Here is a 13,870-nt window from a genome sequence, read left to right on the forward strand (position 1 = left end):
GTAGTACATTTTTAACATAGCTGCCCCATCCACACATGCACCTGTAGACTGCCCACTATGCTGACTTGTCTGGAAATACTAGGCTTCTTTATACATATGTGGTACTTATTTCTACACATTTTGAAAAAATCTCTAGCCATAAGTGTAGGTTGACTACCTACAAGGACACCAAAATCTAGTTCTGCATATGCCACAGGTTTATTTTTTTTCAAAAGACGAAGTCAACAGACATCATTATATCTGATATATATGTATTTATGTATGTATATATATATACTTATATATACATATATATATCAGAAGGCTGAGGTATTCAACAACTTTTTTTTTGCCTCAACCTTCACTGCAAGTGCTCTAGCCACACTGGTATCATTTAAAAAGTTTAGCCAGTCCAGAGGAGGGCCATGAGGATGATGCAAGGGATGCAGCACCTCTCCTATGAAGGGGGGCTGAGAGAGCTGGGATTGTTCAACCCAGAGAAAACTCCAAGGAGACCTTATTCCAGCCTTCCAGTACCTAAAGGGAGCCTACAGGAAAGATAGGAGTAACCCTTTATTAGGGAGTGTAGTCATAGGACAAGGGGTAGTGGTTTTGAATTACGAGGGTAGATTCAGATTGGATATAAGTAACTCACTCAGAGGGTGGTGAGGCACTGGAACAGGTTGCCCAGAGGAACTGTGGATACCCCATCCCTGGAAGTGTTCAAGGCCGTGCTGGATGTGACTTTGAACAACCTGATCTAGTGGGAGGTGTCCCTGCCCGTGTTAGGGGTTGTAACTGGATGGTCTTTAAGGTCTCTTCCAACCCAAACCATTCTAGGATTCTACAATCTATATACAGAAGAAAAATACTCAATCTAAGTTTTTCTGCATTGGAAGAAACTTGCCAGCATTTAAATGCCAGTTAAGTGTTTTTTTTTTTTCTTTTGTAATCAACCAAAAGGGAACTCGTTTCCTTAAAAACATGCCCATACAGATGAATATACTTTCTTACCTTCTGACGTGGCTGATTGGGGACTGAAACTACAACAGTATTACAGATTGCCAGAGCAATAAAGAAGTCAATGATGTACACTGTCTCCAAAGATAACTTGCTGATGGCATCTTCTGATTGTTGATAGGAATGAGAAGAAATCTGACTGAACTTCTCCAGCAGCTGTGTGTCTGGTACAACATCCGTTTCCTATTGATTAAACAAAACTGTCAATTAGGATATAAACCCTGGAAGTCCCAAATGATTCTTGCACATACAATTTCAGTGTTGTAATTTTTTTCTAGACTTATTTAAAAAATGCTATATCAGAAGAAAATAATCATTCCCCATTCCCCAGACACTAATGACAGCTGATTCAAGAAACCAATGGTAGAAGCTTTGAAATAATCTCAGTGTCTGGAGATAAAATCAGTTAAGGGCAAATGAAGCTTAGATGCTCATACAACTTCCTTCCTAAGTAAAGAGCCATTCCTGTCAGGTGCTGAGTTGATTATACTAGGAAATAAAGCAACACTCCGACCTTTTCACTGCCTTGTGCCATTTGTTGCAAATAGCAAACTACAGGCCTGGACAATAATCAGTAGAGATCTACTTCACAGGCACTTCAACAGAGATTAAGGAAGACCAATGCTATTTAAACACCTTCAGGTAAAGAAGCAGAGTTTTTACTCCTGGTAATTTCCATTAAGTACAATGGGATAAGTATTGGTTATCTAGATATTTCTTATTAAAATCAAAACAAAATCCTGAAACTTCTTAAGGCAAAAGAACAAACTGTTATTGAAGATGAAACCGGTCATTTTAGCTGGCGTGATCATGGAATCACACCAACAAGAATCAAAGCATACATCTTTGTAACCCAATGAACATCTGCAATGTCAGCTGTAAACAGGGGATCGCAGCCAAGCAATCACTGGAGCTCTCATTTTGATGGAAGATAAAGGATCCCCTATATGACAAGGACTTTGTTCAAACAGAGGTAAAAAAATGTTCCTTCATGAGTTTCTTCAGAAATTTAGTATCAAAACCAACAACTTTTACTTACAATGCGGCTGCTGAAAGCAACATGTCCTGCATGGGGAACATCACTTGCTGAATTTTCCCTTCCTGCCGCAGGGTAACTACCAGGTAACTGATCCAAAGACTTTTTGTTCAAAGATTCATTCACAGCTCTGTAGCTGTGACCCCTTCTTTTTGACATATGGTTCAAGGAAGCATACTGGGCATCAGCTGAATCCTCATCTTCTGAATCCATCTCTTGATAAGACTCCAACCTCTTTGCTATCGAAATAGAAAGAAAATCATTGTTCCATGAGCAAAAAGGAATTTGTATAAAACACTGTCTGGAGACTCCTTAAATAAAACTTGATTTTAAAATAAGCCATTTAGTACATAGCTGAGAATAATCCACCATTGCAATTGCACAGAGAAAGGAAATAGCTTTTCTTCTGTGCATACTGTGAGCAACAGAAGACACAATGGGCCTAAATTATGGCAAGACAAACTCAGATTAGACAGCAGTAAAACTTTGTTAGGGACGTGAAACAATCGAACAGAATGCCTGAGAAAGTAACGAATTGGCCATGACTGGAAGTCCTGAAGACACATTAAAAAAAGTTCAAAAAGAATGGTAACAACACGTCTGTACGGACAGGTTTGGACACCACGCATCCACTTATACTCCCAGAGAAGCGTGCACTTCTGTCTGAAGCAACAAATGTGGCACTGCTTATAACATCACACTGCTCTGCTGCCAAGGTCTAAAGGCATGTGTTACTTTAGATGGAACATCGCACGTGGGCACCTATATGGAAGATTATACCACATCATAGTCATCGCTGTTGTGTGCTTCCCTCATGTGCATTCCTTTATCCTGGACAACACAGATATAAACACAGAAATATTTCTACAGACTAAGTGATTTGTATGCTAAAGGCTGAACTGTCGTGTAGTGCAACTCTTACCGCATGTAAAAGGAGCCTTGCAAACGGCAGCTTTGTGCAACCAAACAAGTGTGGATCAGAGCTAAATGCAGGACCTCCAACATTTTGCAGAATGATTCTCAGGGCACATAATTTCTAGACTGGTTAGGAAGAAGCACATGCTTCATTTCCAGGTAAAAGCCAAGGTACAACAGGAAATAATTATGAACATAATTATAAACACACTGGTATTTTTGGAAGATAACTGACGTCAACTCCTAGGGGAAGTTTTTGGTAGACATATTTCCCATGGCAAAATGAGACCTACATCAGCCACAGCTAAATCATTCTCACTAGTCTTTGATTTATCTCTTCTGAAACACTTTCTGTTCCTTTAGGAAATGCTCTGAAAATATACTTTTTTTATTTAAGTTATTCATTCACCAAGTTTGAAACTTAAGGACTTTTCTTCTCACTTTGCTCTTGTCATCCCTCCCAGTATAATTATGCAAAGCCAAAGAAGCATCAGGACAACCACACCATGTCATTTTCAAAATACATGAGGAAATTATTAAAATGGTTTGTAATCATCTGTTCCTGTGACAATGAACAAAAGAAGGACTGAAGTGATTCACTGTGGTGGCCAGCAGGGTGTGCCTTTTGCTTGCAGAAAGTGAGCAGTTCCATCTGGCAGCAAAACCAACAAAACCACAGGGGGAAGGTTAATACACAGTTGTGATTCATGAGCCCACCTGTCAGCACTTCATTTTTGATCTCATAAAGGATCCTTGCATTACCCACCCGTGAAAGAGGACATGTCTGCAGTCACTAATACTTACATACAGTAATGGTAGTAAAATCTGTGTTTTTGTCTCATTAATAAAACATGTAATTGAATAAAATACTTTATGTAACTCTGCATAGCTTTCTCCTGTGTCTGGAGTTGAATATTCTCCTGGCTCCCAGAAAGCTTCAAAAAAAAGTAGGCTTCCATGAAACATGTATTGAGGGATATTAAGATATTAGACAATGAGGCAGCAACTATCCATTAATGCTGCTTTTTGACTTTTGAGCTAAAACAGGATTTTAAAAATCTAAGTAAGAATACAACATTCATATTTTTGATGGAGGTACTTACTTTTGTAGCCTTAACATGCACATACACACACATCTGCTTAACTTGTACTTTAATATTATTGTTAAAGTTTCGACTTCAGCATGTATTTACATGTACTTGGGTTACTGTACCCTCAAAGTAAAGAGCATGTTAAACCAGAGCTTTAAAATATAATACATAAAGGTGGTACACTGCTATAGCACTGAACAGGATGTTTGAACCCTAAAATATTGGTCAAGCACTGGCATTCTTGTTTAAAAGAAAGAGGAAAGTCTAGATGGGCACTTTTCCAGTGGTCTGTTTCCGAACATTGCAAGAAGAGAACCAAAATGCCATTGGAATGACTTTCTCTAGATCAAGTAAGGAGCATTTGTTTTTGTGGTATCAAATATGCTAAAAAGTAGCTATCTGCAAAGCAGCAGCTTACATATGCCTTCATGCCTCTTAGAACACTGTATATGAAATGATCCAAACCATGGGGAAAGATGCAAGTAGGACCTGTCTAAATTCACTCCTTCTATGAATGCATACTGCCACACAAATTTCATAAAAACCTGACCTTGTGAAAACTTTTAGCTTCTCTGAGAACAGAAAAAGGACATGTCATGAACATGGGTTTAATATCTTACCATTTTCCTCATGGCAATACTCCTGTCCCGCAATGCTGCATCGCCGAAAAACCATCTTATTTTCAGTGAGTGTTCCAGTCTTATCAGAGAAGATATACTGAATTTGGCCAAGGTCTTCAGCAATATTCAGTGATCGACACTGAATTGTAGAGTCCGTTTTCTCATGGTAAAAATCAATGTCATTCTGTATTAAATAAATTTGTCCCAACTTGACAATCTCAATTGAAACATAGAGAGAAATTGGGATCAAGACCTACCAAAACAAAACACGGGGATTAAACGAAAGCAACTTCTTTGGCTAGTTACAAACATGAAGTAATTCCATGGAAGCCAGAGAGTTACTTCAAGGATATATGTGAGATCAGGATATGGCCCATGCTAAAAGCCAAAAGTTACCTGTAATAAAATGATCATTGTCCAGAACATGTTGAACCCTGCTAATGCTGGAGGAATCGATTTCCCATCTGGATCAGGGATGTTAAAAAAAGGTATTTCTGAGTACCTACTCAACCAAATTCCATGGCCTTGAAAACAAGAACAAAATAATGTGAATCAGTTATGTAGACTGCACCACAGTTCAGGGTCATGGTGTTAGCTGTTATACTCTGCAGTTCTTTCTAAGCTTCTAAACTACTATTTTCTCTCTTCCTTTTTTTCTCAACAGGAACCTCATTAAAATGAATTAAGCGCACACAAGAATAAAGTCTTTACTTCCTTGGTGTCAATAGCACATTTATACAGTATGTCCCAGAACTCAGAAAATACTAACTATAGTTCACAAACTTTTTTTTAAATACCCTAACAATTACATGTCTCATCTTAGCTTGTTCAGGTTTCAGTTAACCTCTGAAAAGCATGTCATCAAGCCACTCCGTCCAGTTTATAGCCTTGGGAGATAAAAACTTACCCAGAAGAGATCACAAGCTTAGTTTATGATAAGAAACTCAAAACTCAGCTATAAAAGCAACTTCATCTAACACGTTTTGAGATGCCAGACATGTTTATTAAGTGTAGCCTGATTTTTTTTTAAACACCTTTTTGATTTATCATAAAATTTAGTCTGTTCAAATGTCAGCACTCAAGCTCACTGTTTAATGAATACATAAAATACAAATCCTTATAACTACTCAAACTCAGCCTCTCCCTGCAATACTGTACATGCATCTCATTTTACCTGAGCAATCCTAACACAAAGTATGAGTTTTACAGAACAATTAATGAGCAAAAGAAGAAAACAAATTGGAGAAACGGGTTCCAGACCTAACACAAGGAACATACCACTTGACCATACTCCAGATTAAACATGACAACATGAACTAAAGCTTGGCAGCATCCCCAGCTGATGCAGAATTAGATATAGGTGAAGGCAGTTTCTGAAATGGGCTATTAAAATGAAACAGCCCCAAAATAAAACACTTAGCATTGTAGGCTGAGAGGGGAAAATAGCAGGATGCTGCAGATTCTCACTTACCTACTGCACCAGTTAAACACATTAAAATTAGAAGCAGAACACACCAAAGAATATCAGAATTCACTTTTCTTTCCAATTTACTGCGCTTGTAATGAGGTCCACTGTTATTCAGCATGGCTTTGGTTTCATGACCTGTAACCACAACAAACGTTGAAATTCTCTGTTTGCAGGTATTAGAACCAAAATTCCTTTATATCTCTAAAGCTCTGGGAAACTGGACATTTCTGTTAACTAATATGTGAAAAGAGGTTATAAATATGACTCAACTAACTGATCCTACAGTAATTCTGTCCTACAATACTTCCACCCTAAAGAAAACTGAACAAGCTAAACCAAAATTTCTCAGCTATGTTATCCTTTATACTGTCAATAATATTCCTTCCTAGAGAAACAAACCTATTATTGAAAATTTCTATACTATTTCTAATATTTTCCATGAAACTCTGCACCTGCATCACTATTATCTAGCAGAGTAAATCACATTGTCTAGTCATAAAACATCTTCCCTTCGATATGGAGTATTAAAGAACAGCATTAACTTCAATTTTGGACCAGTAAAAATCCCAAGAAAGGCAAGTATCTGCATGTCCATTTCAAAACCTGGATTTGCCATTGCAGTTAACAGTTGAGGACAAGGACATGAAACAGAGCTTGCCTCCCATGAATAATCAGATGTATCAGCCTTTGCATTTTTAAAATAGAAACAAACTTATTTCAGACATGCATTCTTAAATGCTTCTAGCTACAGTTGCCTTCTGCTGGATCCATGCTTTCAATCTGCTACCTTGCCTTTGTGCGATGCTATTTCTTAAGGCACATAATTCCATCTTGTTTGCACTGCAGTATGTGAAAGCAAGGGTGGTCACTCACCTGCATATACCACAATGCCTACAACAGCCTCTGTGTTTCTTACTGTGCATCCTCGGAGCAGTAAGTTCTCCTTGCTGAGGCCCACTCTATCCTTGTTTGAATGTTCACTGGAAAAAAAAAAAAAAGCACATTTTTCATTACTCCATCTGTAGGACTCCAGCAATTACCAGTCAGGTTTTGAAAAAGCATTAGGGAGCAGATCACCTGGAGAATTGACTAGTCACTGACTACCTTTCCCACACTTCTCATTGGACAAAAGAAGTGGGTAACATGAATTCAGATCACCTTTGAAAATCTAAGTATGTAAGCACTGTATTAAAATTTCCATGTTTTTTCAAGCCTGGCATTTGCCAGATAGCATATGGGAAGTAGGCAACACTGCTGAAATGACCATGGGACAAACACTAAGTCTGAAAGCAAATAACTTCTATTTGAATTACCAACGTGAGAAAAAAAATCAAACAAAATTTGAAATCCCATTTTAAAAGTGTTGTGAGCATTATAACCCCTGTGGCAGATTTCCAATGCAGGTATGCCCACTTTTTGTCAAGGTTTTTCCTCACAGACTAAGATTTTTATATAGCTCTTTTTCTTTTCATATTTCTAACATTTAATTGCCCATGGGGAAAAATGTAGACATTATACCTCTCAAAAACTGCAAATCAGACATTCCATGGAATACAATTGTTTTCCTACTGCCTACACAAAAAATCACAGACCTATGAGAAGAGAAGAGACATATGGCAATACTGCTCAAAAGGAATTTGATCAAATGACTGGGGATTACACAAAACACATCGCAGTAGGAGAGGAAGCCAGTTCTTCTCATTTCCAATCCTGAGCAAAGAAGCTTGGCCAGTCAGGCCACAGTCTAGACTGAATACTGTACAGATATGACATGTCATTAAAAGCAGACTTAGGACAGACATTTCAAATATGGAATACAGAACTGCAAAACAGCCTGAACTAAGATGTTGACAATATTTAATATGAAATAGAAAGCACTAGTGTTTTTTTCCAGTTTACAATCAGCTGTTCAGAGCCCTACTGGAGCAGTGCCTGCTGGGCTGCACTCAGAAATGTAGTGGTGCAAACAGACTTCTATGCATATTGTCATTATTTTTTGAAGTAAACATTACAAGTTTTCTGAAAATTAGTGAGAGCACCAAAGCAAATGACATTTGTTTAAAGAGCCACCAAGCCTACTTACACAAAGCCTCGGAAGCGACTGAGGTCATTGTTTGGACTTTCACATTCAATTCTACTGGAAAATTTTTCTGGATCAATTTCAGAGACCTAAAGTTATTGGAGAAAAAAAAAAAAAAAGAGAACTCAGACCACATATGATGGAACTTAGAATTCACAGGTTCAGATATCACCATCTAACAGTTTATTTTCTATATTTTAAGTTGCTGATGATATGAATGATCTGCAACCCAGGTATATCAGACTTAAGCAGCATAGAAAGTCTTTCTAGCAAATGTCAAACCCTGGCAAGTATCAGCTGAGATGCTGATATCTTAGGAACACCACAGAGAAGGAAATGGGTGGAAGAGTGAGGAAGCAGCAAAAAAAATGCACTAAGAACATCTGAAAAGCAGAGATTTCCACTTTTTTTTTTCCATGATGAAGAAAAAGTCACTGTCTTCTAAGAATTGATTCCGAAGAGCTACTGCTTCTGATAACATGACTAGGACGCTACCTGTACTAACACAAAAAAGCAGGTAGAACTTCTTAATGATGATTAAACCTTACCAGAACTGAAGAAAGGGCTGTTATGGAAGACTAGAAGCTTATGCTGTGAATGAAAAGCAGGTGAGCTCTTCAGTGAAGAGAAAGGCCAAATGACACACATTTTCTTATTAATAATGTAACCTGTCAAGAAATGAGTGAAAAACCAAAAGACCAGGTCTTCAAAATTACCTGCAATTGCACTTGTAATTAATGGACTATGAGTACAGTCAGGACACATGGAAATCTAGCCTCTAGTGTAACAAAGTTGTTTCCAAGCTGAGTACCTTCCACTGACTCTTTGGGAATTCATTGCTTCTGCTCTTTAGAAAAAAAGAATGACCAATTTTAAGGTGCCAAACTCCAAGGAAAAGTCTGTAATTCAGACTTTAATTGTTTAATTGAAAACATCTTCTACATAGTTACAGGTCTCTGAAATGACTCCACCTCCACAGCTGGGTGATTTCACACTGGGACAATAACAACTGTGAGGAAGAGACCCAACCTCCTAAGTTGAATTTGAAACTCAGAAGACATTGTTGTTAGCATATACTTTGTTGTTTTGATTCAAGAATTCTGCTATATTTTCCTGTATTGATTTCCTGCACTGTCAGGAAAATCAGTATGAATGTAGCCTTAGACAGATACCTAGAGACTCTGTAAATTTTATTATTATCTATGAAAGATCACTCTGTCTTCACTGATCTTTCTTATGTTTATCTGTACAGGAAATACAAAATTTCTGTAGTATGTTACAACAGTTTTTTGTTTTTTGTTTTTTGTTTTTGTGGAGAGGGGGAGGTCAAACAATTCTTAACACCAGCGAAGTTGCTGGTAGCAGCTTCTTGCAATATACCATGAAACAGCAACCCTAGAACCTCAGGGCGTAACTTATAGATGACACTGGATTTATGCCTACACTCTGCCAGTATAAAACAGAGGTGAATAAAACTACACTCAAAAGGAGACATATTGGTATGGGCACTCAAATCTTCCCAGACTATAAGAAAAGTATGGTCTATATTTGTTCATTATAATCTTTTCATCAACTAGCGCAAGTAGAAAATGTTGTGCCTTACTTCATGAGACACTTTCTTATGCTTCCTGGCACAAAAGAGAAGCCTTTTTATGGCAGAAGAAATGTTACTTTGATTTTGCATAAAGGTCCATAAAGCAGCATCAAAAAGAAAGGAGCCAATAAAGACAAGAACTGAGTAAGGTAGCTTTAAATGAATGTCCCTGCAATAGACTGTCTCACCGGAAAAAGGAGAAAGGCAACTTCCCAAGGCTAGGTTTGCTGCTTTGGCTGTGAAGTACTCCTGACAAACTGTATGGCTTTACAATACAGCACAGGAATGTGGTGTATAACTAAGGTAAAAAAGGAGAACTGGCAAGTCCTTTTATCAACTTGGCTTTCTTAGGCTGCCTAGAAGAAAAGGACAGCACTTTCCTCTCCATTAGCTATGAGGATGCTGCTAGGACTGGGTTCAGTCATTGAACATGTAAGAAGGAACCAAACAGTGAAGTCCTGTGACCTCTCTTACAACATAAGAGGAAACACTCACTGCTCACAGTGATTTAACAGATTAGCTTCCTCACCCCAGTGAATCTGCGCATGGTTCACCTAACCATACAAGGTGTGGAGGAAAATGGAGATTAATCCCTTCTTAAAGCATTAAGAAGCAACATTTGAGTGCACTGAATACAACAGAGCAATGTCTGTTTGTTCACTAAATAACTCATTATCCTTAGGGAACAGGGCCTCAGTTGTTTTGTGTATTTCTCTAGGAAAGCCAAGATGCTTGGAGACACTGTTCTGTGCCTTGTTACCTACCAGCTGTTACCTATGAAGCCCCTTGGGTTATCTTCCCGATTTCTTTCCTATTGTCAATGAAGCATTTCCAGAAAAATAAATAAATAAATAATGCTATTCTAAATTGCCAAAACTTAAAAAAAGGCAAAAAAGCACATATCCACTAATTTCTCATCACTAAATGGTCTGTAGAAACTCTAACAGTTGGTGATGCTCAGTCTTGAAAGGGAGAGATGAGCTAGTCAATGCTGTTCACAGTAGGCTTGTAGCAGAAAAATTAGAAGAGTTCCGAAGGTTTTATAAATCCTAGAAAGACTAGGACTGAAGCTAAAAATACATTTGGAAATACAGTAAAAAAGAATATACCCATCCTTCTCTGTAGGTCTTTATGTGGCACAGAACCCCCTTCCAAAAAGTTCTAATTTCACATCCATTAAATGACATACACCATAAATGACTACTTGACATTTACCAGAATAGTTTTTTTTACTGTCTTGCATCACTTGAAATTGGGCCCTCTTTCTCTGGAATAAGTGAGCAGACAAATATTTGCTCCAAATAACTCAACCAACAAATTAAAACTATGTTACCTGCTTATTTTGTTTTCAGATGGGGATTGATGAGCACTATACAATCTAGAGGGCTGTTTTGTTTAGTTGGCTGTCTGTCATGTCAACTTGCTTAAGCCACTAGAAATGCACAATTATCACCTGCTCTGAATATCCTCTCACCACCTGTCTCTGCTTTAGATTGGTTTCTCCATCAAGACTTGCAGTTTCAATGTAACAGATCCCATCCAGGTCACTAGAATATAACAGCACCATGTCAGCAGGAATGATTTCATTACGTGAAAGACGGATGAAGTCCCCAACATTGACATTTTTCCAGCATTCATCTATGTATTTCTTCTCTTTCCTGAAATGCATATCAAATTTTAATTAATTAATTGTTTTCATAAACTCTAACTGAAAGCTCAGAGAAAATGACTCTCATTGTTAAATTACGCTTTCAAGTCATTAAAAACTCTGATGAGATGGTCTATCAGGTCAAGGTGAATATAATTACAAAGACTCAGCTCTGAGGTCCCAGCCCTGTTTTGCTGGGAATTAATTCCAGTCCCCCTCCCAGAATTATTTTAGCTCTATTCAAAATTCAGCCCACTTGCTTCCTATATTTTAATTATTCCAATATTTATCAGTAAACAAAGGATATTCAGCAACCACTTCACTAATGCTCTGAAAATAAATATTTTTCTTTATAGGTTTTTATATATATTTCTATATATATAAAATATATTTTATATATATTTTTATATTATTTTTGAACATAAGGTACGAAGACCCTATCACACTCAGAGAAGTCAGAAAGACTTCAGGCCCCTCAGACTAACCCTAGAGCTATGTTTAAAGGGAGGAGCATGTTCTCCACAGTTTATCAGTCAACCAGACTGGAGAATAGTCCAGGCTGTGCCAGGGCTGTCTTTCAGGTTGTGCTTCCTTTCCTGAATCTCATTCTGACCTACCTAGCTGAGAAGTACAGTCACACCAGGGAGCTGGGATGTGCACCTAGCTTCCATGGTACAGACATAAGCTAACAAGCTGCGTAATACGGCAATTTCTTATGGACTGGCACTGATCTACCAACTTTAATCAAAGTGCTAGCTATGTCAAATGCTTCCGACCCTTCTAATAACAGAGAAAGTATCAGTAAAATATTCCCTATGTCAAGCTTTGCATCTATACGTTTCAGACCTGCACTATCTGACAGTATCCTTTCAAAATGCTTTTCTACAAAGCGATGATACAAAGTCCACATAATCAACCAGTATATTGATTACAATATCTCTAGTGAAGATAAGGTGGAGGTTGGCATATTGTTTTCCAAGTGCAAGCAAAGCAAAACCAGGAAGCAACAAAAGCCGATTTAAAATTAAACCAATATAAGCCAAATATCTGCTTCTCCTCAAGACGCTCATTACTTATTTTCTACACATATTGAAAACTGGCACAATAGAAAGCATGTAAAACTTAATTAAAGCTACAGCCATGACTATCAGAAGATGGATGCATTCAAAAACACTCAATTAACTTTTCATACAAATACACTGCCTTGAAGACAAGGAAAAAAAGAAGGGAAGAGTTCTAAAGTAAATTAACAAAAACCAACCAAACAAACAAATAAACAAAACCCCAACAATCTAAGAATAAAAGTAAAGAGGAAAAAGGAAGGGAGACTTGTAGAATGGGATGTGATTCATAGTTACTGAAGCTATGACTTAAGTTTTGGTCAAACTGAGCCTCGTTTTATGTTCCCTCTGTAATTACTTTCTTATATCTGCAAAAGTGCTGACACAGTAAATCAATTCAGGAGATTGAGGGAACTGAAAACTAATAACCTTTTCTGCTTAGAAACACCCCTCTGGTATTGAAAACTATATCAACACAATTTTTTGTGTAGGCCAATTTTCCCGGCAAAGAAGGCAAAGTGAGTCCAAAGAGTGGACAACACCGAGTGGCATGGTCATGCCCTGGTCACTCTGCAACAGCACTCTTTTACCTCTCCCTCCAAATGTGATGGAAAGGATTTGAGAACTCATAAGGGCAACAATGTTAATATTTGTGTTTGGAGAACATGAAGTTGTTTCTTCAGTGGCTCAATGTCCACGTGGAGATTAGTGTGAAGACTTCTGGGGTCTGTATCAGGACAAGGACTGTTTAATATTTTCATTAGTGACATGGCCATGGGACTGAGTGCACCCTCAGCAAGTTTGCAGATGATGCCAAGATGAGTGGTGCGATTGATACTTCAGAGGGAAGGGATGCCATCCAGGGGAACGTGCACAGGCTTGTGAAGTGGGCTTATGCATGGTCTTTATGGTCTCTTCCAAACCAAACCATTCCAGGATACATTGCTTTCTGATGCTTTCTGTGGTTACGAGCTTGCTCTTAAAATACATAGCAAATACCAGAAAGCTAAAGATTCCACCTTCTCAGTAATATGACAATATATTTAATAGTTATGTATTAATAGACTGCAATCCTGCTCCATAGGCCTATTAAGGTCATGTCTACAGCAGAAAAAAAGTCTAGGGCTTGGCAAAACCAGCTAACAGATTAAGATTTTTTAAAAGTTTATTTTCCATTTGTGCTTTGACTTCGCTAGGAAGAGGTGTGTCTTTTACAAATTCATTAACATCAGAGCACAAACATAGAGGCGCTGTAGTGCCAAAATTGATTTCAAGCTCCTTCTCATTAAAATATCTAATTGCAAATCTGTTTTCTTCTGCAGTGCTGTTGGTTGTGACAGCTACTACAGCAGATAACA

At 37.9% G+C, this 13,870-nt stretch overlaps 1 protein-coding gene across 5 annotated transcripts in view; it reads right to left on the minus strand.

Moving 5' to 3' along the window:
* ATP10D (ATPase phospholipid transporting 10D (putative)) overlaps positions 1 to 13,870 on the minus strand; it is a 43,815-nt gene that overhangs the window by 16,874 nt on the left and 13,071 nt on the right. For 4 of the 5 annotated variants that reach the window (XM_005028104.6, XM_072037643.1, XM_027457138.3 and 1 more), the window contains 8 exons: positions 11,257 to 11,461; positions 8,213 to 8,298; positions 7,003 to 7,109; positions 6,133 to 6,264; positions 5,058 to 5,185; positions 4,662 to 4,914; positions 2,039 to 2,274; positions 994 to 1,182 (listed from right to left, as the gene is read on the minus strand). In XM_005028104.6, coding sequence (XP_005028161.4) covers positions 994 to 1,182; positions 2,039 to 2,274; positions 4,662 to 4,914; positions 5,058 to 5,185; positions 6,133 to 6,264; positions 7,003 to 7,109; positions 8,213 to 8,298; positions 11,257 to 11,461 — 1,336 coding nt within the window. Of the gene's footprint in view, positions 1 to 993; positions 1,183 to 2,038; positions 2,275 to 4,661; positions 4,915 to 5,057; positions 5,186 to 6,132; positions 6,265 to 7,002; positions 7,110 to 8,212; positions 8,299 to 8,925; positions 11,064 to 11,256; positions 11,462 to 13,870 lie in introns of those variants that run through there. The other variant, XM_021277877.4, reaches the window with a different exon arrangement.

This window comes from Anas platyrhynchos, chromosome 4 (assembly GCF_047663525.1).
Source record: "Anas platyrhynchos isolate ZD024472 breed Pekin duck chromosome 4, IASCAAS_PekinDuck_T2T, whole genome shotgun sequence".
Lineage (NCBI taxonomy): Eukaryota > Metazoa > Chordata > Aves > Anseriformes > Anatidae > Anas > Anas platyrhynchos.